Source organism: Strigops habroptila, chromosome 13, assembly GCF_004027225.2.
Source record: "Strigops habroptila isolate Jane chromosome 13, bStrHab1.2.pri, whole genome shotgun sequence".
Taxonomy (NCBI): Eukaryota; Metazoa; Chordata; class Aves; order Psittaciformes; family Psittacidae; genus Strigops; species Strigops habroptila.
The window spans coordinates 2,742,019-2,764,199 of NC_044289.2; the positions used below are offsets into that span (position 1 = coordinate 2,742,019).

The 22,181-nt window shown below is 43.5% G+C and overlaps 1 protein-coding gene across 2 annotated transcripts in view; it reads right to left on the minus strand.

Moving 5' to 3' along the window:
• The window catches only part of PTPRT (protein tyrosine phosphatase receptor type T), a 447,177-nt gene extending 439,618 nt beyond the window's left edge, over positions 1 to 7,559 (minus strand). For both annotated transcript variants that reach the window (XM_030502880.1, XM_030502878.1), the window contains exon 1: positions 6,950 to 7,559. In XM_030502880.1, coding sequence (XP_030358740.1) covers positions 6,950 to 7,019 — 70 coding nt within the window. In that variant the 5' untranslated portion in view covers positions 7,020 to 7,559. The remainder of the gene's footprint in view (positions 1 to 6,949) is intronic.
• Between the last annotated feature and the right edge of the window lie 14,622 nt (positions 7,560 to 22,181).

The following is a 22,181-nucleotide window of genomic DNA, read 5'->3' on the forward strand; positions in this document are numbered from 1 at the left end:
GCTAGCACATAAATGGGTGCACATTGACAGAAAATCCCTCTTCAGAAGAAATAAACCATCAAGTGCAGCAGCTGCCCATCTTGCTGACAGAAGTGCTCTTCTGCTTATCCAGCAAGTATTGCTGCAATTCCAGTAAGTGTGTCTCTAAAGGAAGGAAGACCCACCTATATAGCAGTTAAATTGCTTTAACTCCCTCCCCTGCTTCATCTTCATGCCCTACTTCTGCCAGTTGGTTACAACTGTGTCACATGCTTTCTGCCAAGGAATAGTTTTACCAACTTCAGTATCTTTTTAAACAAGCAAAACATAGCACCAAGACCACTCTCACCCCTGTGCTTTTTCTATTAAGTAAAGAACCTGAAAGCACACTGCACACAACTGTTGTCTCTGCCGGCTTAGGCCTCCTCCCCAGTTACTGGGGGGCTGAGCTTTGAGTTGATACCAAGGGAATGAAGATTCACACACACAGGTTAAGGTCATTCCAGAAACAAATTCAGCAGTACTGAAGTCATAAGCCCATTTCAAGAACAGTATCGCGAATACAGCATGAAGCCCTACCTCTGCTCAAGCAGTTAACGATGTTTTCTTCAAATTCAAAGAGAGAAGGATTGACCCCCAACATTAAAAAACAGATAAACCATGGATTAAAGTTGTAACACTCTTGATATTGTTGTTCTTTACAACACTGCAGAGAACAAGTATTGAAGCAGCCCTCTTTGCTCAATGCACAGCTGAATTAGCAGCCAAGAGCTGCTTCCCAGTGATTTAACAGAGTCACTACCCGGGAATGAAGCTGAGATTGACAAGGATTGTACGTGGAAGAAATAAACGTGGCAAAAATCCGTTTCCTCTGTTACATTGGCTCTGAAGGCATTTCAGCTAACAAAACATGAGATATAGGTTACTTTGAGCATTGCCACTACAAACCAAGCGGCACAGCTGAATAGAGGTTTGCGTAACCGCAGGTTGCTCAGGCTGCAGCACTGATCTGTGCCCACACAACATCATCAGCTGTCAAACCCCACAGTCCTTCTGCAGGATGAGCTCAAAAATACCAACGCACAAGAGCCAGGTCCCATCCTCTCAAAATGCATAAGCAGCTCAATCATTCTTTAACTACATGAGCTGCGCCACGTCAAACCACAGCAGAACTCACCAAGTTGGCTGAATTCCCAAGCCCACAGTCCCAGAGAGATCTACCTGGAGAAAGGAAGAAACCAAGCTCCTGGCCTTGGATTGATTTACAAGCACTAGTTAAAAGAAAAGAAGAAACCCAGAGGAGACCAAGCACTAAGCAGGTTCACTCTTCCTGGGGTTCCTTGCCCTGTTTACAGGTGGATATTGCACTCCCCAGAATTACATCAGGTTTAACTATGGTGTCAAACAACACTTGGAGTCTTCTTTATTCAAAGGTCCTTGTTTTCTTTAACTGACTTTGTAGCGTTTTCTTCTAGAACACGCAGGGTCCTATCATCCAGCTTGCAAAGCATCTGACATCTCTGAACTGTGCTATGATAGATGGGATGTATTTATCGGATATTAAAAAACAAGTGGGTCTGATTAAATGATGTATAGTCTGATTAAGACATAGTAATTGCCTCCTCCACCATGAAGATATATGATCTTTAGAGCTTGCAATAATGAACACTAGAAGCAAATGCTTGTTTTGTAATTATGAGCGTAGAGAAAGACAGGGCCAGTTTGAAAGAAGTTCTTATCAATGCCACCAACAGCAGTCACCTTCTTTGTGTGGCTGCTTTGACATGCGTAGGGTTGCTCTGTCCCTCTGAATCTGCCTGGAAAGAGCAGGGTGGTGGAAGGCAAGTGGCATTCAAAAATAAAAGGTAACACAAAACCAGGAAGGTGATAGGTCAAGAGACAGGTAAGGATTTCTCACAAAAAAGCAGATATCATCCAAATGAAATGATATCCATGTAGTGCTAACCAGCACAGCAGGGAGAGCACCATCAGAAGGTAAATTAGAATCCTAGAAATTCCAGACTGGTTTGTGTTGGGAGAGATCTTAAAGCTCATCCTGCTCCAACCCCCTGCCACGGGCAGGGACACCTTCCACTAGAGCAGGTTGCTCCAAGCCCCTGTGTCCAACCTGGCCTTGAACACTGCCGGGCACTTGAACACTGAGGCAGCCACAGCTTCTCTGGGGAACCTGTGCCAGTGCCTCAGCACCCTCACAGGGCAGAACTTCTGCCTCAGAGTTCATCTCAATCTCCCCTCTGGCAGGTTGAAGCCATTACCCCTTGCCCTATCCCTATGTGCCCTTATGTTTTCCTTAGAGAACTAGGAAATATGAGCAATACCAGAAAAAAAAGTGACTCTTGGCTGAAGTAAGCCAACACTGCTCCCTGAAAAGTTCAAGTAGTACCATAAAAAGCCAAGTCCAGCATATTCTTTTCCAGGAATGACACCACAGAGTCAATAAATGTCAACTCACAAGCTATGATTTGTGGAAGTGGAGCCCTCTGGTACAGGGGCAACGGGAAGCCCAGGAGGTTTCTTGCATCACAGCAGGAAATCTGGACTACAGCTTGGCTCAGTTTACAACAGCAGGTGACCTCTAGATGCTGCTGCTGTTTAGAATATCTGCCAGAAAAGCCTCATCTATGAACATACCTCCAAGCACATTTTAGAAGCTTCATCACATATTTTATCTATGCATTACTGGACTCTGAGGAAACAGACTGAAGCGGTTTCCATATAAAATTAAGAAATCTCTCTCTAAAGGACATAGGCTTTATATAGCAATACTCACACACACTCCTGCTGCTCATCACCCAAACATCATAAGAGTTTTTATGAATGCTAACTAGGCTTCAGTATTTCTATGGCAAAACAGATAAGTATCATCGCTCTTATTGCTCACATTAGTGAGCAAACACATATATATCTAAAGCAGATTTTGGTAGGTGGGTTTTAGATGACTTCTGGGGTTTTTTTTATTAGTGTCATATTAATCAGTCACAAATTTACTCAGTGCCAAAATATTTAAGCTCCAGTGCTAGCATTGCACACCTCTGCATTCTACATTCAGCACTTTCCATTCAAGCAAAGAACAAAACCTGCCAATACACATTTGTTTACCTCATTTATAAAATTATACTGAAAATTACCAGAGGCATAAAACAACTATTATGATAAATAATGAGCTTTACAAAACCCCATACACATACAGAGAGAGAATCAAAGACACACTGATCCTTCTATGCTGAATGTTATTCAAAAGGAGGATTGTCAGCGCAATGCTCAACAGATCAATTTATTTCTCTTTCTGCTCTCCACTTAACTGGATTTTATATACAAAAGTAATTGTTCCTGTAGGAATCAACCCTTGTCCATATTTTTCGAGGTTCAAAGCCTCAGACCTACATCTTTGCCACTATTTGGGTTTCCATGGTGACAGATAATAGAGGCTTCTAAAAGAAATACTATAATATTCTACAGTAAGTGTCCCAAATCATTCCCATAACATAAATGAAAGCCAGAGTACGTGGGCCTGCACAGAGAGCACAACAGAGTAAAATAGGACAATTAAACAAGGAGAGCAGAGCTGAGGGACTTCGAGAGGGGTGGATGGTAAAAACAGGGCTCTGAAGTGCAGACAGAAGAGATTATCACTTGGAGAGTCACAAATGCCTTTATACACACAGTGACCTTTCCTTGCCACTGTGGAAATAGGTAGCTTCACATTACCTTTTCAATATTAATTGTTTATGTGTTAGAAAGCAAATCAAGCCAGCCAGGAATGAAAAATAAAGTTGGATTGTAGTGCTAACAGCTCCCCAGAGGGAGTGAAAAGTGATTATTGAGTTAAATGGCTGCATTGTTAACAGTTGCCACACAGAGTAGCTTGCTCAGAGAGATCCGTTTTTCAATGCCAATTTACTGACAGAGAAATCTGCGACTAAACGAACTCCTAGGAAATGAATTCTTCTTCCTTCAAAAATCCCTCACCGTTTGCTCCCCTTTCATCTTCCCTCTTCCCTGGACAAATCGCGTGTAACAAGCTATTCATTGCTGTAATTCGAAGATGTGGCAGCTGTATTTGAAAGCAGCCAGCTACACATCCAAACATCCAGGAGTATCCAGCCACAGTGAAACTAGGAGCCATATGGGGGAGAAATAAAGCAAACAATGGCATCAGAAGAAAACAAAGTGTCAAAGTAACCCGGTGTTCAGGTGAACAGTCCCAGTGTAAACCCACTGTCCTACTTTCCCCCTGAATGCTTTCTCACAGCTGCACATGACTTTAATCTCTCTATTCTCCACCCTGTTGTGCTAAAAACACACACAAACCAGACAGTAGCGAAGCACACAGCAACTGCAAGAATACTCCACATATCTGGGGGGAGAAAAAATGCACATATGCTTTAAGCAAAAAAAACTTCCCCATAAGCAAAGTTCCTTAATTTATGAAATCCTGATAGAACTGGCAATTGCTAGAACTACCTGGTGTTATTTGCGTCTCTTCTATGGGATAGTGGAGGAATTAGATTAGTAGCTGACCCTAAAGCTAATAAAAAGTTTAGAACCTCAAAAGCACATCTCCAGTTACAAACAAATACAGGGACTGCAGGCAATGGAAAATAATCACTGGGGAGGAGAGTTAGAAATCGGGCAGTACAGAAGCCACATAAAGGAATAAGTTTTAACCAGCTCCCTCAGTATGAAACCAGGTATTCCTGAACAAAGCCATAGGCGTTCTGCTGTCGCTTTGTAGTATTCCTAATTTTATATGCTGTGGATATGAAGCAGGAGCAGCAGTTGTTCAAGTTGAGTTGGAATCGAATGCCATTTTGTCTTGACCTGCGTCTATTCCTACTTCTTAGCTCACTACCATGTAGGAAAATAAAACCGAAAACTCAGCCAACTTCTTGCACAGTGATTTTTCGGGATGTTTAACAAAAGGCTGCTGAATAAACGCATTAGGCTTTGAAAATAATCAGACAGGAGTTATTTGCATCCTAATAGTTGTGGAGACAGCACCACCTGATGGAAGATGCGAAAACGCACCGGTGGCAATAACGAATCTCCAAACTTCACTGAAAAGTTACAGGCAACGTGCATCTGAAAAACTTTGCTTTTTACCACAAAAATATCAGCTCTATAAACAAAGACCAGACCACGACGCTTCAGTCAATATAGTCTAAGAGGAGCAAACTTTCTTTTATCGTCATCAATAGCAGCTGCGAAAACAACATTTATTCAAATCAGCTCCTCTTTGAATGGTAAGCAGTGCACTCAAGTAGGGGGTAGGAGCCGATACTAAGGACTAGAAAAACCTCGCGGTCACTATTCCCACTGAACTGACGATTCGAACAGAATATTTCATGGCTATGTATAAATAATGACAACATCTGGCCAATCCCTCAACTTGCATGTGTTTAGCTCAAATGGCTCATACTGTGCTTGAGGGCAACGACAACCCAAAGTGGGTTTTGCCCCCTTGAAGTTTGATATTTTCATGGGACGCTCTTCTTTCTAAGCATCTGGGTAAATGAGTCATCAAAAACCGAGGATCTAAACTCAATTGATATGACAAATGTCAAGAACATGAACATACAGTTGGAAGAGAGAAAAAGCATAGCTCTGCATATTGCTTACTCAACGAAGCAGCTATCGAACTAGGTTAGATTTCCCAGCCTTTCTAATAAATCTGGGGATCTGTGCAGTTGCCTAGCAATGTAGACAAGATACCAGGGGGGTGTCACACCGGGCAGGATTGATGACAGCAGCTACTTCACCGAGCTGAGCCTCCCGGAGCCTGCCTGGCCCTTCGCACACCCGGTGGCTTTAGAGCCGGGCTGGACCCAAGAGGGGTTACAAGAGCTCTGGCTGTCCGGCATCCGCGACCCTCGGCACTATTTCTGTCTTAAAGAAGCAAGACAAAGTCATTTGAGCTGTCTCAGCCTTAACACTAAGAAAAATCTTTTGCTGTTTGAGAGCATCTAAACTTAGTTTCCTACTTCCAATACGCCCGAGCCACAAGCACTGAGATTTATCCCTGTGCTAAGCAATGCTGGACAGGGAATTCTTACTTGTCTTAAATATAGAGATAGGTGGAAAAAATTGGTTTAAAAAAAAAAAAGAAAGAAGAAATAACTTAGAAAGCTAAATACATGAAGTCAGGAGAGAAAGAAGTTACGACTGGTTTTTTCACAAAGAAAAACTGCAGTAAGCAAATTAACGCCGTATTACAAAAGCCGAGAGAAAAACAAGACCACGCATATCTTCGGTACAAAATAGCACAAAAGGAGAAAAGAATCTCTATAAGCACCTGTTATCTTCAAGTAATTCAAACTATGCCTAAAGAAACTCGTAGGAGGAGGAAAATAGCTGGCTACTATTACTGTCCACATGCCAGGAGAGCAGAGTATTCCTCAACAGTAACAGAGAAAGTGCCAACTGTGAAGGGACCGGTCCAAGTAGCTGAGCCCCCCGAGAAAGTTACTTGAGCTACGAGATACAAGGGGAGGAAAAGCTGCCTCTAAACTTGCGAGAACAGCCCCGAGCCCCTTCGCCTGGCTGGGGGAAAGAGGCAGCGGCTCCTCCGAGCTGCCCATCCTCGGGAGCTGACTCTGCATCGGAAAGCCTGTTTACCACAAAAAGGGCTCAGAGATGGTCAATCCAAACATAAAGGCGCCGCTTTCAACTCCAACCGCACCAACAACCCTCGGACCGAGCCCCCCATACGCCGCTGCCTGCAGCCCGGCGGGGTCCGCGGCAGAACCCCCGGGCTCCAGGAACTGACCCCCAGCGCGACCGCTCGTTCCTCTACCACCTTCCAAAGCCGTTCCCATCCCTGCCTGCCCTGGGGCTCCCCGCGAGGCCGAGGGAAGGCATCGCCGCCGTCCCCGGGGCCGCACGCCCTGCCGCGGGGGATGCACCAGAGGCCGCGGGCGGGGAACCGGTCAGTCGGCGGGGCGGCACTCACCTGCGAAAACCTGTCCCTCCGCCTTGGGCAAGAGCTGCAGGAGGAAGACGATCGCGGCGACGCCGGTCATCCTTCCCCGGAGTTCACCTGCCCTCCGCGCTGCCGCGGTGCCGCTGCCTGCCCGCGAACATCGCCCGCATCGGCGGCGCGGAGCCGCGGCGCTGCTCGGAGGAGCTGCCGAAGTGGCGGCGGGCGGCGCGGCGGGCGGCGCGGGGAGCGGGCGGGAGGCGGGCGGGAGGCGGGCGGGAGGCAGCGAGCCCCCCCGCACCGAGCCCAGCACCGGCCGCGCCGCGCAAATCCGGCCCCGCCGCCCCACCACGGTGAGGGGCGCGACCTGGCCCTCCCGCGGGTTAAAAGGCTTCTGCAGGGGCGGGTGGGGGTGGCTTGGGGGGGGTTGATTCCTAATCAAGCCCAGCTGCGCACACAGGAGTCTCCGATCGGTAGCAGCTGGAGCACAGCGCCTTGCCAGGCAGTGTCGGCTGCTTGCTCCTGCCCTGCTTCCAGCGGGAATGGGGAGTGAACGCGGGGTCCTACGTTAACCGGAGGATGGGGAGTGCGGCTGAGCGCGGGGATGAGATGGGAATAGGAGCGGGGAGGAAAGGGGAGAAGCGACCCTCTGCTAGAGCCCGGCGGTGGGAAACGGTGGGCTCCGAGGGTCCTTTGTGCGAGCAGCGGTTGGGAACAGCGGGAGACGGTTGCAGCTGAAAATACTCATTGTCATGATTATTCACTTTACTTTAGAGTTAACTGCTAAATACCTCATCGTGCACCGCTGCGCGCCGAGGCTTTATGCACAGGTGAAGGCACAAGCTTGAACAAAACACTAATAATTGCTTATTCCACCGGCAAGTTCTTTACCAAAACACCAGCGTGCCTCTCGTAAGAGAATAAGAGGCACAAAGTAGATGAATCAATACCGATAAACCACCTGAGCTCGGATTTGCACACGGGAAGGAAGGCGATGACCATCCGGATAGAGCACCCGTGTAATCACCAGCACTGCGGGGGGATGTTAGACAGTAATTCAACTTGCAACAGAAATGCCAGCGGTGCTGGGCACGCGTTTACGCCGAGTAATTCGCGTTTCCTAGCACACCGCCTCCCCGTTACATCCAGCGGTGCTCCTGCTGCCGCCCCAGCTCCCTGCGCCCGTCCCTGTGGCTCTCCCCAAGCTCCGTTTCCCGCCCAGCCCTGGCCAGGAGCAGCCCGCAGGGGGGGGTGTTGTACCGGCGGTAGCCCCGCTCCCGCACGGAGCCTCCCCAGCGCAGGAGCCTGGCTCAGCGCACAGGCTCTCACCAGCAGGAAGAGCTCTATCGTCCCAGTGAGTTTATTCTAATCCTGGCCCTGTCCCAAACCAGAGGAGGAACTAGACCGTTAACACCGATTTGTATTTAAAACTACTGGTTTGTATTTCACGTGGGAGCTCAAGGGGCTTAAAAGTCACACACGAAGGACAAAGATGAATTCCGTGCTCGAGCAAGTCCAGAGGAGGCCATGGGGATGCTGCGAGGGCTGGAGGAGCTCTGCTCTGGAGCCAGGCTGAGAGAGCTGGGCTGGTTCAGCCTGGAGAAGAGAAGGCTCCTGAAGGGGAGACCTTAGAGCAGCTCCAGTGCCTAAAGGGACTACAGGAAACCTGGAGAGGGGCTTTGGACAAGGGCCTGTAGGGACAGGACAAGGGGGAATGGCTTTAACCTGCCAGAGGGGACACTGACATGAGCTCTGAGGCAGAAGCTCTTCCCTGTGAGGGTGCTGAGGCGCTGGCACAGACTTTTCCCAGAGAAGCTGTGGCTGCCCCATCCCTGGCAGTGTTCAAGGCCAGGTTGGACACAGGGGCTTGGAGCAACCTGCTCTAGTGGAAGGTGTCCCTGCCATGGGGGTTGAAACAGGGTTGAAACTGGATGAGCTTTAAGGACTCTTCCAATACAAACCAGTCTAGATTTCTAGGATTCTTTTAGGGCTCTGGATGTCTGGAGGGCCCATCCTGACAGACTGTCTTGCCTGGGACAGATCTCACCTTGGTGAAGGCACCATTGGAAGCACTGTGCCCACTCCTGTGCAGTTGCAAGAGTGAGTGAGGCTCCAGGGCTGGGCCATGGTACCCTGAGGGCAGGAGGGAGAAAGGGCAGTCAGCTGGAAGTGCAGGGAGAGTGTTTGCTTGCCAACACCAAGCACAGGTCTAGCTGCCCCCTGACCAGTTCACTTTCAGTGACCAGAAAGGACTGTGGTCATTGAGGAGGCTTGTGGTTTTAGCACTGAAACACCAAGCTTGACATTTTGAAGTCACTGTTGAAGAACTTCACATTGCATCACTTGTCTGGTCAAGTGCAAGCACGACCTTCTAGCCAATGGAAACAACATCTGTTTGCAGCTGATACTCTCACCTCAGAAGCATTCAGCATCCGTTTCCAGAGCTGAGTTTGAGAGGTCCACATATCTCACTCAAAACCAAATCCCCCCAGTCCAAAAAAGCCCTCCAACAAATAAAGTGTGGTCTTTTCTTTAGGTGTCAGCATCACCTCAGCAATTATGAACATGTCACTATCTTTTGTTGAGCGTAAGGATGATCATAAACAAGCATACAGTTGGAAATAAAGGGCAAGCAGAGAACAGAACAGCACAGAGAAAGAAAACATCACTAAGTACTCTGCTGGGTAGTAGAAAGGATCCAACCAGCACAGTAGGCATAGTCGGGAACTGCTGGAATATTTTTTCATATCAATTCAAATTGCTTGAACAATAAGACGAGAGAGTCTTGAAACACAGAGATGTTGCTGCTAAGAAGTGAAGGAAATGGCAGCAAAGAACAAGCTGTAAAAAATGAACCCAAAATCACCAGCTGTTTCCATATAAACTAAATAAATGGGAAGTAACAAAAGTAAGTCTGGAATTTGTGTTCAGAATGACAAAATTTGATAAATTTGTCATTGATAAAAAATGATAAACTAAGTGATTTCCTGAGGTGCAAGCTGCTGAGGGAGTGGAGAGGATAGAAGCTTTATACTTCTTCCAAGGAAAGGTGTCAACCTAAGAAAAAGCATCTGCGTCATAAGCAAGGTGAAGAAGGGCAGAAAAGATCCTTACCTCTAACTGGATAAGGCAGAAAGAGGTTAGAAATAAGCAACCTACAAGAGTCTGGAAAAAAGACTGATCAGAAGAGACAACTATGTTAGATATCAAATAATGTAAAGCCAAACACTAGGCTGAACTAAACCAGGCTATAAAGCCTTATAAAGGATTGCCTGAGCTACAAACCATTTTCTTGGGAGAAAGGAAAGCAAAGAATAAGATAAGATGCAGGATGACTGCAGCGAGGACAGGATAAGCTAAAATTAGGCACATATTAGCACAAAAACCCCAAACCCTGAAGTATTTCAGTTAATGGCAACACTGAACTGGTAATAATCTAAAGTGCTGAACAACAAGCACAGTATGAACTCTGGAGCCACTTATCTTCCCACAGTGTGCAAGGCCTTTAGTAGAATAAACTATGGAGGAATAAGGTTGTAGAGCTAAACAACAAAAAAAAAAAGTTTAAAATACAGTGTGGATATTCCAATGGAAATTGGGCAGATCCAACCTTAAACAACCACCCCAAAACAACACCCCACAACACAGGTTGTTTTGTAAATGAAACAAATATGATCAGGTCACATCTATCAGTGTTCTCCCCGAACTTCCAATTGAATGGCACCCAGGAAAACAGGAAGTATTGCAGAAAACACATGCTGCAGGGAACTGCCCTAAAAGAGAAAGTCAACAAGGCTGGGCTGCAAGCAGAGATCACAGGAATGTGAATGTAACAGTCAGGTACTTCTAGAGCCATCTTAGAGTTCAAATTTTTACGTTAATATCGTGGGTTGACCTCTAATGGAATGTACTGATGGCAAAGTCAGCAGATATTTGTAACACAAGAGGATCGAAATAGTCTTCCAGAGAACACCATCATTTTTGAGGACTGGATGCGTAACGGTGGGATGAAATCCAACTATTACAGAAAATTGTATCACTGGAGGACAGGGAGAAAACATGCTGTGTATTATGTATTATTTAAAAATAACCAGACATACCATCAGTATAACTCATTTACATTAAAACAGGGCCGTAAGATTGGTTCAGTGATAAACCATCAAGCAAGACACAGACAAGCCATGCTCTCAAACTCTTGGCACATACCAAGCAATAACACTGTATAACACTATCATAGAATGGTATGATTCATAGTATGTGCTTTTATATATTCTGTGGCCTTTGAGCTAGCACAAGAATTAAAACCCCTACAAAATGGGCTTGCTAGATCTCTACATTTCCAGGCTAATGTGTATAACAATAATAATATTTTGTATTTTTGTTGTTATTATTATTATATATTATTACATGCCCCATCCCTGGCAGTGTTCAAGGCCAGGTTTGACTGAGCTTGGAGCAACCTGGTCTAGTGAAATGTGTCCCTGCCTGTGGCAGGGGGTTGGAACTAGATGAGCTTTAAGGTCCATTCCAACCCAAACCAGTCTGGGATTCTGTGATTCTATTTATAAAGATGGCAAAAGAGAAGTTCTAAATCTGACCCCATCCATGTGTGTTTCATCAGCTACGATATTTTGCTGTTACTAGCAACTCCAGCAAGGTCTCAAGAGGCTTAAAAATAGCAAACATTAACATAAGTTCTGAAGTTTTCTTGAGCCTGTGGCTCGAGGCTTCTTGACTCCAAAAATCTTTTCCCTCACTTTAGTGAGAGCAAATTTAATTAATTTTTATTTTATTTTATATTATTGTTTTAATTTTAAAATTAATTAATTTTTAAAGAGAAAATTTAATTCTTAGTTTTACTCACCTGCAAACACCCCCTGGAAAGCAAAGCGCCAAACAACTGGGGACACTGTCACATCATGACACTAGGTGCATTTAACCAAGAAAACCTATTGAAAGAAAAATGGACTCACTCTCATGGACTTGATTCAATATGTATGTTTCTGAAGTGGTTAGCAAACAAGTCAGTCTGCTGCCAGGCTAGAAGAGAAACATGTAGGAACCCACCTTTTTGCAGTTCTACAGGCTTCTTTGGTGGTGCACAGATCACCAAAACACGACTACCACTCAACTACCTGGATAGAAGCAGACACCCAGAGATACGGGAGAAACTTTCTTCCATGTACACAGCAACATATGCCCAATGGGTGCATAAAGAGAACTTCATATTTAAGAAGTTCGGTACATACCAAAATCAGCCTGATCCAATATTGAGACTATTTTTTCTCCCTCAATGCAAGCAATATTTATTACTAGTAAATACACCGTTTGCAGCTTTCGTTACAGAGCTACTTAATATGCTGCATCTTCCTTAAAATTAGTCAGCAGGATTCACTGCAGGGTCAAAGTTGTAGGTAAAATTCAAAGGGCAGATTAAAGTTTTCACTTCCTTATATTGTGAACCCAATATTCCTATTGGGTCTAGAACGTGATCTGTTTTTGTTGTCATGGGTGGGCAGAGGGTAGCTAAAGAAAGGAAACTTAACACTTTGTGCCATTCTCCTGATATTACTTGCACCTTCATTCATCTGTCTTCCTGATTTCAATTTTTATTATTACAAATAAAATTGTGTCATAGAATCCCAGACTGGTTTGGATCAGGAGGAACCTTAAAGCTCATCCGGTTCCATGGGCAGGGACACCTTCCACTAGAGCAGGTTGCTCCAAGCCCCTGTGTCCAACCTGGCCTTGAACAGTGCCAGGGATGGGGCAGCCACAGCAGCTCTGGGCACCCTGTGCCAGTGTCTCACCCATATTTACATATGTGCACATACAGACCCTCCATGCCCAGAGAAAAGAGAAACCCATACCACGGCTGTGCATCACCTTAAATACTGAGGAGTTCATGTAGGCCAACACACTGAGCATCAGAGAGAAGACCTCTGCCCAGTTGCCTGTACCCTTTAAGTGGTACCTTCCCTGTTTTTCCACTTCCACCATGTTATCAGCACACTTGCAGATAACTATGTGTGCAAATAGAGATACCAGCTGCTTTTTAAAAATCTGGTTACATGCTGAAATCACTAATCAATGTCAGACACGTTGGCATTGATCTCTTACACATCGTTCTCATTAAGGTTTTTCCTTTCTGAAGATAAAAAAAAGCTAAATAGCAGCCACCAATTATTTGGAAATCCAAGTTCACCTTTATACACAAACACAATGAGTCTTTCTGGGTAGTGCCAAAAAGGCCTGGATCTAGCAGTTTATCTCATCAATGCTGTATCATGGAAAAGCAATATATTAATACTGTGGGCAGACACAAGCAAGTAGAGAGGTAGAGCAAGGCAGCAACACTGAAATAGTCTGAAAATGTCAAACAGGCCAACAGTTCTTCTCCATTAGTAGTGAATTTTGAACTTGAACTCTTCATCTTCTTCTATAATAGGATAAGGGTCAGATTACTCTTGTAAGTGTTTTTCTAAAACAAAGCACAATTCTTCATGGCTGTAACTTAATTTATAGATAAAAATTAATGGCACTGCAGAGACAGCTCTAATACACAATATTTATTTTGCCTGTCTGTACCTTACTGCATGTTGTGCTGCTTTGAAAAGGCTGAACAGCAGAAGAGGCAGCACCTGGGTGTTTATGCTGGCTGCTAACTTGAGGTGGATGAGATCCTGTCCTGGGAGAGGGGGATATTCCCTTTGGAAAACTCCTCATGTGCAGGTGGAAATGGCAGAGACATTAAAATCAGAGCCAGTCAAAGGGAGCCTGCATCAGCAGCACAGCCAGAGAGACTGCAGGGAAGAGCAGGAGCCAGGCCTTGGAGGGAATGAAAAGAGAAGCTCTTCCCAAGCACCCAGAATAGATGCTGCAGCGTTTGCAGGAAGCCACAGCGTCGTCTGATGAAAGCAAACCCGAAGGACAAGGCTGACTCTGAAGGAACAGAGTGGGCAGGGGGAGGCTTGCTTAAGCCAGCCTTTTATTTTTATTCAATATTTTCCAGATCACTCTGAGCTTTTACTATTTTAGAAAGTTTGCCATTCCAGCAGTGCTGGCTCTAACTGATATTCCAGGTAAAGAGCAAAGACAAAGGATGTTGAAGTCATTACTGCCATCTTCTGACTCAGTAATACCTTGAGCATATTTCTGTGTGGACTATTTTCCCACTAATTTGTTGTCTTTAGCTGTTTCCAGACCTCTGAACAGGTATAAACTCATGTTTTAGCTGAGATTCATCACTTTTATGTACCACAATACATTCCAAGCACTAGTCCTTGACACTGCTCACTAATCTCATTAAAAGCTTCCATGCAAGTTTTGCTTGATATAAAACTTCCTTGAATTAACATTATGCATTATGAAATGGGGATCTGGATTACACGTGAATTATGAAGCAGGTAGTTACACGTTCTGCACAACTTTCCAGAGGATGCTGCCATTAAATGGGGAAGCAGGTGCCTTTTCATTAGTTACAAGAAAAGGAACAGGGGACATAAATTTGTTGCCATCTGCCTCAGACAACTCGCAGATTCCAACTGCAATAGGAGACCTCAAAAAACATTTCAGAGTGATATTGTATCATTGTAGATTTCAATCTATTGGAATTCAGAAGTAGCTATCAAATCTGTCAGCTATAAAGAAGGGAGGCCAAAGAATTGCATTCCAGTTAAAGACTATTCCAAGCCCAGTCTCTGAGAGGGTGCTGAGGCGCTGGCACAGGGTGCCCAGAGAACCTGTGGCTGCCCCATCCCTGGCAGTGTTCAAGGGCCAGGTTGGATGGGGCTTGGAGCAACCTGCTCTAGTGGAAGGTGTCCCTGCCTGTGGCAGGGGCTTGGAACTAGACAAGCTTTAAGGTCCCTTCCAACCCAAACCAGCCTGGGATTCTGTGATTCTGTGAAAACAATCACACACAAACAGACAAACATAGAATTTCAAATGCAGCCTTCCAGCTTTTGGGAGCTTTCCCCCATCTCTAAGTGTAATGACAGAGCACACTTAGCTGTAACAGAACGAAGTGACAGAATAAGAGTGACTGCATTAGCACCTCTGGATTAAAGTCTCTCTTTCCCCTCCACACAGTACAGTATTTATCCTTTGTCATTAACCTTTTTCTTCAATGAAAGTAGAAACTCAACCCAGACCTCATGCTTCAGCTCCACATCTAAACATGGAAGAAGTCACCCCTCTATCGAGGTGTGTTCTGCTTGTAATATAAGGGAAAAAATAAACCATGCTCGGATACTCAGCAATTGGAGACCATAAATACCCAGTTCACCATGAGGAGAGAAGCCGGTAGAAGTACCTCAGAAAACAGAAACAAAACCCCCCAGTTGAAGCCCTTTCTAAAATTTCAACCTGATGTTTTTCCCCAGCCCTGTTCCTTTACCTTAATTTCTCTCTTCCTTTGCTCCTCCACACCATTTCAATACCTTTTTTTCTGCCTTCTCTCTCCTCCCTCCCCTTCTTTTTCATTAAAAATAAGGGAAATCACATGCTACTTACTGCCATCTTATATTTCACTTTCACCAGGGCTTGTCCCTTCAAGCAATTAAAATAGGAGCCTTGTTACCCCTGTACTAACTGGAGACTTGGTGAGAAAAGAAAAAGCACCCATATGGGATGATTCTGATCTTGGACCAAACTGATTTGTTCCAAGAAGAGCATCTCTCCACCAACTGCACATTGAACCTTGGAGTTTCAGCCTCCTAACAACATCGAAGTTGGGCATGAGGAGACAGGCTGGGTTAAACCAAGCCACAATGCCCATTGCCCTTCATCCCATACCTGCCCTGGAAATGGAAACCTCTCAGGCACACAGCCCCTGTGCATACAATGCCTAGACCTACAGGACTATCAGAAACTAATGTAATAAATGTGATTAATAATTAAACAGTGAGGCCTGTCAGCATGCGACAGGGCAGCATAACCAGCACCACCTCCTATGTGCTCAATTTACCGAGTATTCACTCTAGCAGTTCTAAATCACACCCTGCTGCACCAATAAAGCCAATCAAACAGCTCCTCCTTACAACCCAAGTAATCAATTAGTAAGAACATTATTATGTACTTTTGCAGCCAAAGCTTATTCAGAATCAAGAGAAGCTCAAGCTGAAATATGAAGCAAGATCATAAGAATACTTGACTTACTGCATCCCACCAAACTCAGGGAGGCAAATCTATTTGATTTGTGGCTACTAAAGTAATTAGTAATCTTCAGCAAACATGTATTTTTTCCAGTTATCTTGATACAAATTCTACTTCTGTGGTATCTTTTCCTCCTCTTCCCTTGGTTTTTAGGGTTAGAAGGAAGGCACAACAACTATGGCAAGTTTAACTCTAGCTAGCATATCTGAAAGTCATTTCTTCCGCCCCAATACATCAAATTCAGTTTGACAAATCACAGCCAGTTTTTTCACTGCTTCACTCTGTCTTCCCTCCAAGAAGCTGCAGAATCCTAATTTGAAAGTTGAGATTCCACAAAGCATATTTCACACCTTCCCAACTCAGATAAAAAATAAACAAAAACCTCTATCAGCAGAGGCCATTTAAGCTAATCAGTGAAGAATGGAGGTCAGCCAAGAGCGTGCTCAACAGCTTCAACTTGTCAAGTGTACAAAAGCACAGTTTGTCAGAACAGCAAAGCAAGAAACCTTCAGCACTCCATGCATGGGAGCCTACAGCCGGTTTTGCACTTCCGTTTTGCAGATACAAGCAGCATCTCTGTCACTATGTGGAGGTAGTCCAGAAGCAATCAATACAAGAAGTTCACAAGGAGGAGAAATAGGCCTAGAACATTAGTGAATGGTAGAAAATCCTTTAAAAGCAGACCAGTTATGTTAAAATTTATGATGATGTGTGTTAGCTTACAGTTAACCATAAATTGTTCACTTATTCTCAGGAATACCTGAAGGATTTGAGCCCACAGCTCAGTGTTCACCGGAGGTGTAAACCTTTCCTCCTGCACAGCATGCCAAACACCAGCCCCAGCAATATGCCCATGAGTTGTGACTGAAGAGAAGTTTACAGAAAACTGCATAGAAAACTTTCCAATTCCAGAGCACCTTTTTTTTTAAATGGATTGCTCATGCAGCTCATCTGTTAAAATCTATACAGAAATTCATAAGCTAACATCATGATAGGAAAAAAATGTTAGGAATTTACTATAGCATCACAACTAAGCATAAACTTTATCAAATACTTGGAAAACATAGAGCACCATAAAAAAATAATCAATTATTGCATCTTCACTCTTCCTCCCTCAAAAAATACCGTTTAATACCTTTCTAAGACGTAAGTATTCATCAGAGTTTATTAACACCATATTTTCCTCTCAATGCAATAACACTGTGTCGTTAGCAGTTGTTAGTAGAAGAGGCAGGAACATGGTATCACACAGCAGAGCTGTATTAGCTTTGGAAACAGAGGAACAATTTCCTTCTCGTGCCAGTATGGTGCTAAAGGCAAAGGGCCTGTAGGAAACTCAAAACCCCATCTACCTTTTCCTTTACTAACTAATGCAACTTCACCTCCTCCTTTGACCATCCCACCCCTTTGAAGCTGTTTAGATGGACACAACCAACCATTCTAGATGAACCCTCAAGACCAGCACAAGGGGGCAGGTCCCCAGCTCCCTACGTTTTCCACATTACAGTTCTCAATCTCCCCTATTTGAGGGCCTGAATTTCTTCACAACAATCAAATTTACCAAAACACCCTGTTTTTGGTGTTTCAGTGGTCAACTCACTTTGGCCACTTGGACCTAAATAGACCCAAGGCCTGAAGAATGGAGGCAAAGACTGCTCACATTTCCTTTAGTTTGTTCCTTAGTGTTCTTCTCAGGCTGTAGTAACCTGGTTTTCGCATGGTCACCACCAGCAGCAGATGCAAGATACTCTACAGCAAGGACTTGCCTTTTGTGCAAATCTGTATTTTTATATATAGGAATATATACATTCCATTAGCTATTCTAAATTTAGCTTTTAAAAATGAAGCCAAATAGCTGTATAGAGCTGGCCAAAGTCAGAGTGTCCCTACACACTGACCAGTGACTATGGACTGGCATCAGGTGTTGCACCCAGGCCCATAAAAGATTCCTATGTTTTGAGCATGGACTTTATAAACCTGCTGAGAGCTTCCCATTTCAGATTAGTTTCACATGAATAAATTTGGCTTTGCAGCTTCCTAAGTAATCAAATACAGTGTCTTTGCCTTGGTAAGTGCTTGTAAAGCAATCAAGAACTGACACGATAACCAAATGTTTCTCTAATAGTAATTATGATTCTTTGGGAAAAAAAAAAAAAGACAACGAACGACACAACCCACTCCTCTAACACTAATTTATTTTCTACTCGAAAGCCAATCTTGCTAGTTATCAGATATTCTCCTTGCTATCACTATCAGTAAATTATTAAACAGCTGACCAGGCTTTGTTTCAAAATGATTCTCTTATGAAGCTCCCTCATATATTTACCATGAATACTGAATGATTTTGAGGCCTCTAGGGACCCATGAATGATTTCTATTTACTACCTTTAGCAAAAAGCCTGTGTAATTAGCAGCGCTTGAATCACAGCTACTGGTGATATTTCCAGCTCACTTATATAGTCTCTTAAAAAAACCCCAAACTAGTAAAAACCAACCAACAACACAAAATCATAAGCTTCAAGCTTATGATGGGAGAAAAGAGTTTAGCCTAGGAAGTTACTAAGTGGCTATGCGCTCAAAAATACATGTGAAGAGTTAGTCCCCTACCAGGGACATGGCAAGGATCTCTGTACTCAAAAGCATCAGCTTTACCACCTAATAGAAAAGAGAATTTTATAGAGTACTTTATAAAAGCATCCAACCTCATTTCCAGCCCTCCTGCTACCAGCCTGTATGGCTATCATACTCCCACTCTTAAACTAAGAACACAAATTCATCTGGTTATGTATATGACATATAAGCATACCTAAACTTCTTTTCAAGCTTCATTTTCAGCTAACATCCTTTCATACATATTCAAGCAGCTCCCCTTATAATAACCCTGCTGAACAGAGTAGCATTGTTATCTCCATTTTACAGATAGAAAACAGACTGAGAGGTCAAGTTCTCCCAACACACTAAAGAGGTACATAGCAGAACTAGGATTAAAACCTGTAATTATTAGTGTTATCAGTATCCTCATGGCCCACAGCAGTCAAACAAAACCCAAGGATTAAAAACATAGCAAACAATCAATTTCTTTCCAAAAGCCCATCTTTGAGTAAAAATACATTGAAATGTTTCAATTATTTGTTGAAATCAGCTGCAGAGAGACTTCGCACATGCTTGACTCATTTGGTGGAGCAATGGATGCTTGCAGCAGTCCCACCTCTTTCTGAAACCAGCTTGTTGTAAGGCTTTGGTACTTGGAGCTCCTTCTGCTGCTGTCAGTTGGCTGCAAACCACAGAGATCACCCAGTGCCTGCAGTTGGCAGAGTTAGGCTGTGTAACAGGTTGGAGTGCCAGAATTTGGGCTCTACTAACACTGAGAAAAAATGCCATTAAACCAGCTAGCTCTTTCAGGCATATCTGCTGAAATAGGCATGCCCAGTTTCAGTATCTCACAAATCATGAAAACCCTGTGGGAACAAGAGTCATGTAAATGAGCTAAACGGAAACAAGAGGTCTTCACTAACACATTTAGAAGTTGATGTTTGCAGAAAGGTTTGAGAATTCACCCAGTGTTTGCTGCACTGTTTCTATTCCTGTAAGTAACCATAGGCCACACTGCAGTTGAAACCACTGGGAGAAGCTAATAAGAGCTTTGCTATCAATTTCAGTGAATACAAGACTGAATTCAAACTGGACACCTGAGCAGAAAACAGTATCCTTAGCTGAGATTTCATGTCACCTTTGGTTTAAGAGGAACTAGACTACCACCAACTCTCTAGCTAGCCATCATATATAAAATTGAAGATAAGACACACTGCTTTACCAAAACAATATCTAAAAAAAGCCAAATCCAAACCCCAAAGCAGAAAACCACATCAAAAAACCCCAAAACCACACCAAAAAAAACCCCACCCCACATACTATACAAAAAACCCCCACCTTGACATGCATTAAGCCTCAAACCATGGTTTGGGTATTTTTTGGCATTGAGGTTGTTTGGTTTTTTTGGGTTTTTTTTGGGAGGGAGGTGTAGTGATTTTTTTGTTGTTGTTTATTTGGTATTTCATTTTAAAATCAAACTATCCCAAATCAAATTCATTTCAGTGTAACACCACCAGATTCTGCTTTGCTGGGGAAAAAAGTTGTTCCAGAAATACTGAAGCTGAACATTCTAGTTCAATACTCAATGTTTTGGTAGCTGCAGTAATTGCTTTCTGCTGGAGCCAGAAATAAACCTGTTAAGTCTGCAGTAAAAGCAATACCTTAAAAAGAGAAACTGTAAAAGCACAATATCCGAAATCTGTATAATCAGAGAAACCTCACATGGGAACATTTTGCTAGCTAATTGTAAAACATGTACAAGTGGCTTCTAGTTAGGAAGCGTTTCACCTAGCTCTTACCACTGCAGCCAGCAGAAATGGATTTCCCCATTATTTAATAGGCTCTTAACAGACCTGCCACTGGCGAAAGGCAGGAAAAAAATAAGGTGCAAGTTAAATAGTCTAACATGTTCACCTACATATCACCCCCATTACATTATCTCAAAGTCTTCCCAAAGTACTAGCTACTAATTTTAAAACTTTCCCTTACACGACAGGTGAACTATTTTTAACCTTCAGGCTAGGAGAGCCAAAGATTAAATTTCACTGTCCATGTCATACAGTAACAGCAACAAAACAGCTCATAGAAGGCAAAAGTCTTCGGTTCTGCTTCCCTCTGCAGATAAACAGGCAAGATTTCCTCTGAACTTGGGGGCACAACCACAACACAGCATTTATAAAAATCCAGTTCACTCAGGAATAACATCAGATTAAATGCTCCCAGTGATCACAAGCTGGTACAACTTTGGTCCTCTGCAATATCTAGTATCTTTCCCCAGATTCCCCAAAAATATACCCCTGAAAATGAGAAGCACACAGCGTCAAGCCTAGAGCATGCTCCTGTTCCATCTTGCACGTTTTGTGCTCCATGTGGTGAAGCGCTATCAAATTGACTGTTCAACACCAAAAAGCAACAATTTGAGAAAGTGAATTGTTAAAATTTTGAAAGTGATACCAGAGCCACTTTCTCATAGAAAATCAACAGCGCTTAGGCATATATTCATGGCATTTAGGAAAAAAGAAATTAGGCTGGGAGTTCAGAGAGTCTCAAAGGTAGCATTAAGCTTCCAATAAATCCCATGAAAGTTAAAATGAATTCCCTTAGGTGACATAAAAAGAAGTTTCTTAAAAGTTGATTTTCTGTAAAATAATATGTTAAGCACTATCCAGCGTCAGACTTTAGTGGTTAGATTACACTTGGCTATCACATGCAATAGGCAAATTGCACATAGCATTGCACTGGTGCCCAATTGTCTTCTTTCATTCCCATCTGAGCAGTTTTATCACTACTACCTCTGATATGGTTAACATGGAGCCAACATTCCTCTCTGCAAGAAATAGGAAACTGGAAGACTGAAAATCCATCCTCCTTCAGCTAAAAACTGGAAAGAGCAGTTCAAAATAAAATCAAACATTTAAAAATTAATAGAGGGCAGTCGATATACATGAGAGACCATAAAATGTAGAGTAAGTAGGTGAAGAATCAAAAGACACTAGGGAAAATCCATGGCAGAAAGGGCTAAGTATGATAAAGAATTGTTGTTTTAAAGCATAATGAGACTTTTATCATTGGCATAGGCCCATTACTGCATAAGAAGGGTGAAATTATGAATAATGGGAGAAAAGTTCAATAAATATTTCTGGTTTACATTTTGAAAGAAGCAGGAGGATATACTTGTATCACTTGAGAAAGATGAAGCACTTCATACTGCAGCTGCAATCAAGAGCAACTCAGGAAGGATAACAGGAACTCACTGAAAACACCCTGGGACATGTTTGACAGGCTGCTACTAATTTAAATACAGCTCTGATGACAGATAACATCATACCAGGATCCAAGTAAGGCAAGTGAAATGACTCAGCTTCACAAAAGCTGGTTAGCTCTGGGCTAAGTCTTGGGCAAAAAGGAAAATTGGGCCCAACTCTAACCAAGGGAGAGTTATGGGAGAGGAGTTTATGGAAGGTTGTGTTGATACCCGTTTGTTAAACTGACCTTGACAGATGTGAGGTACATTGAATGG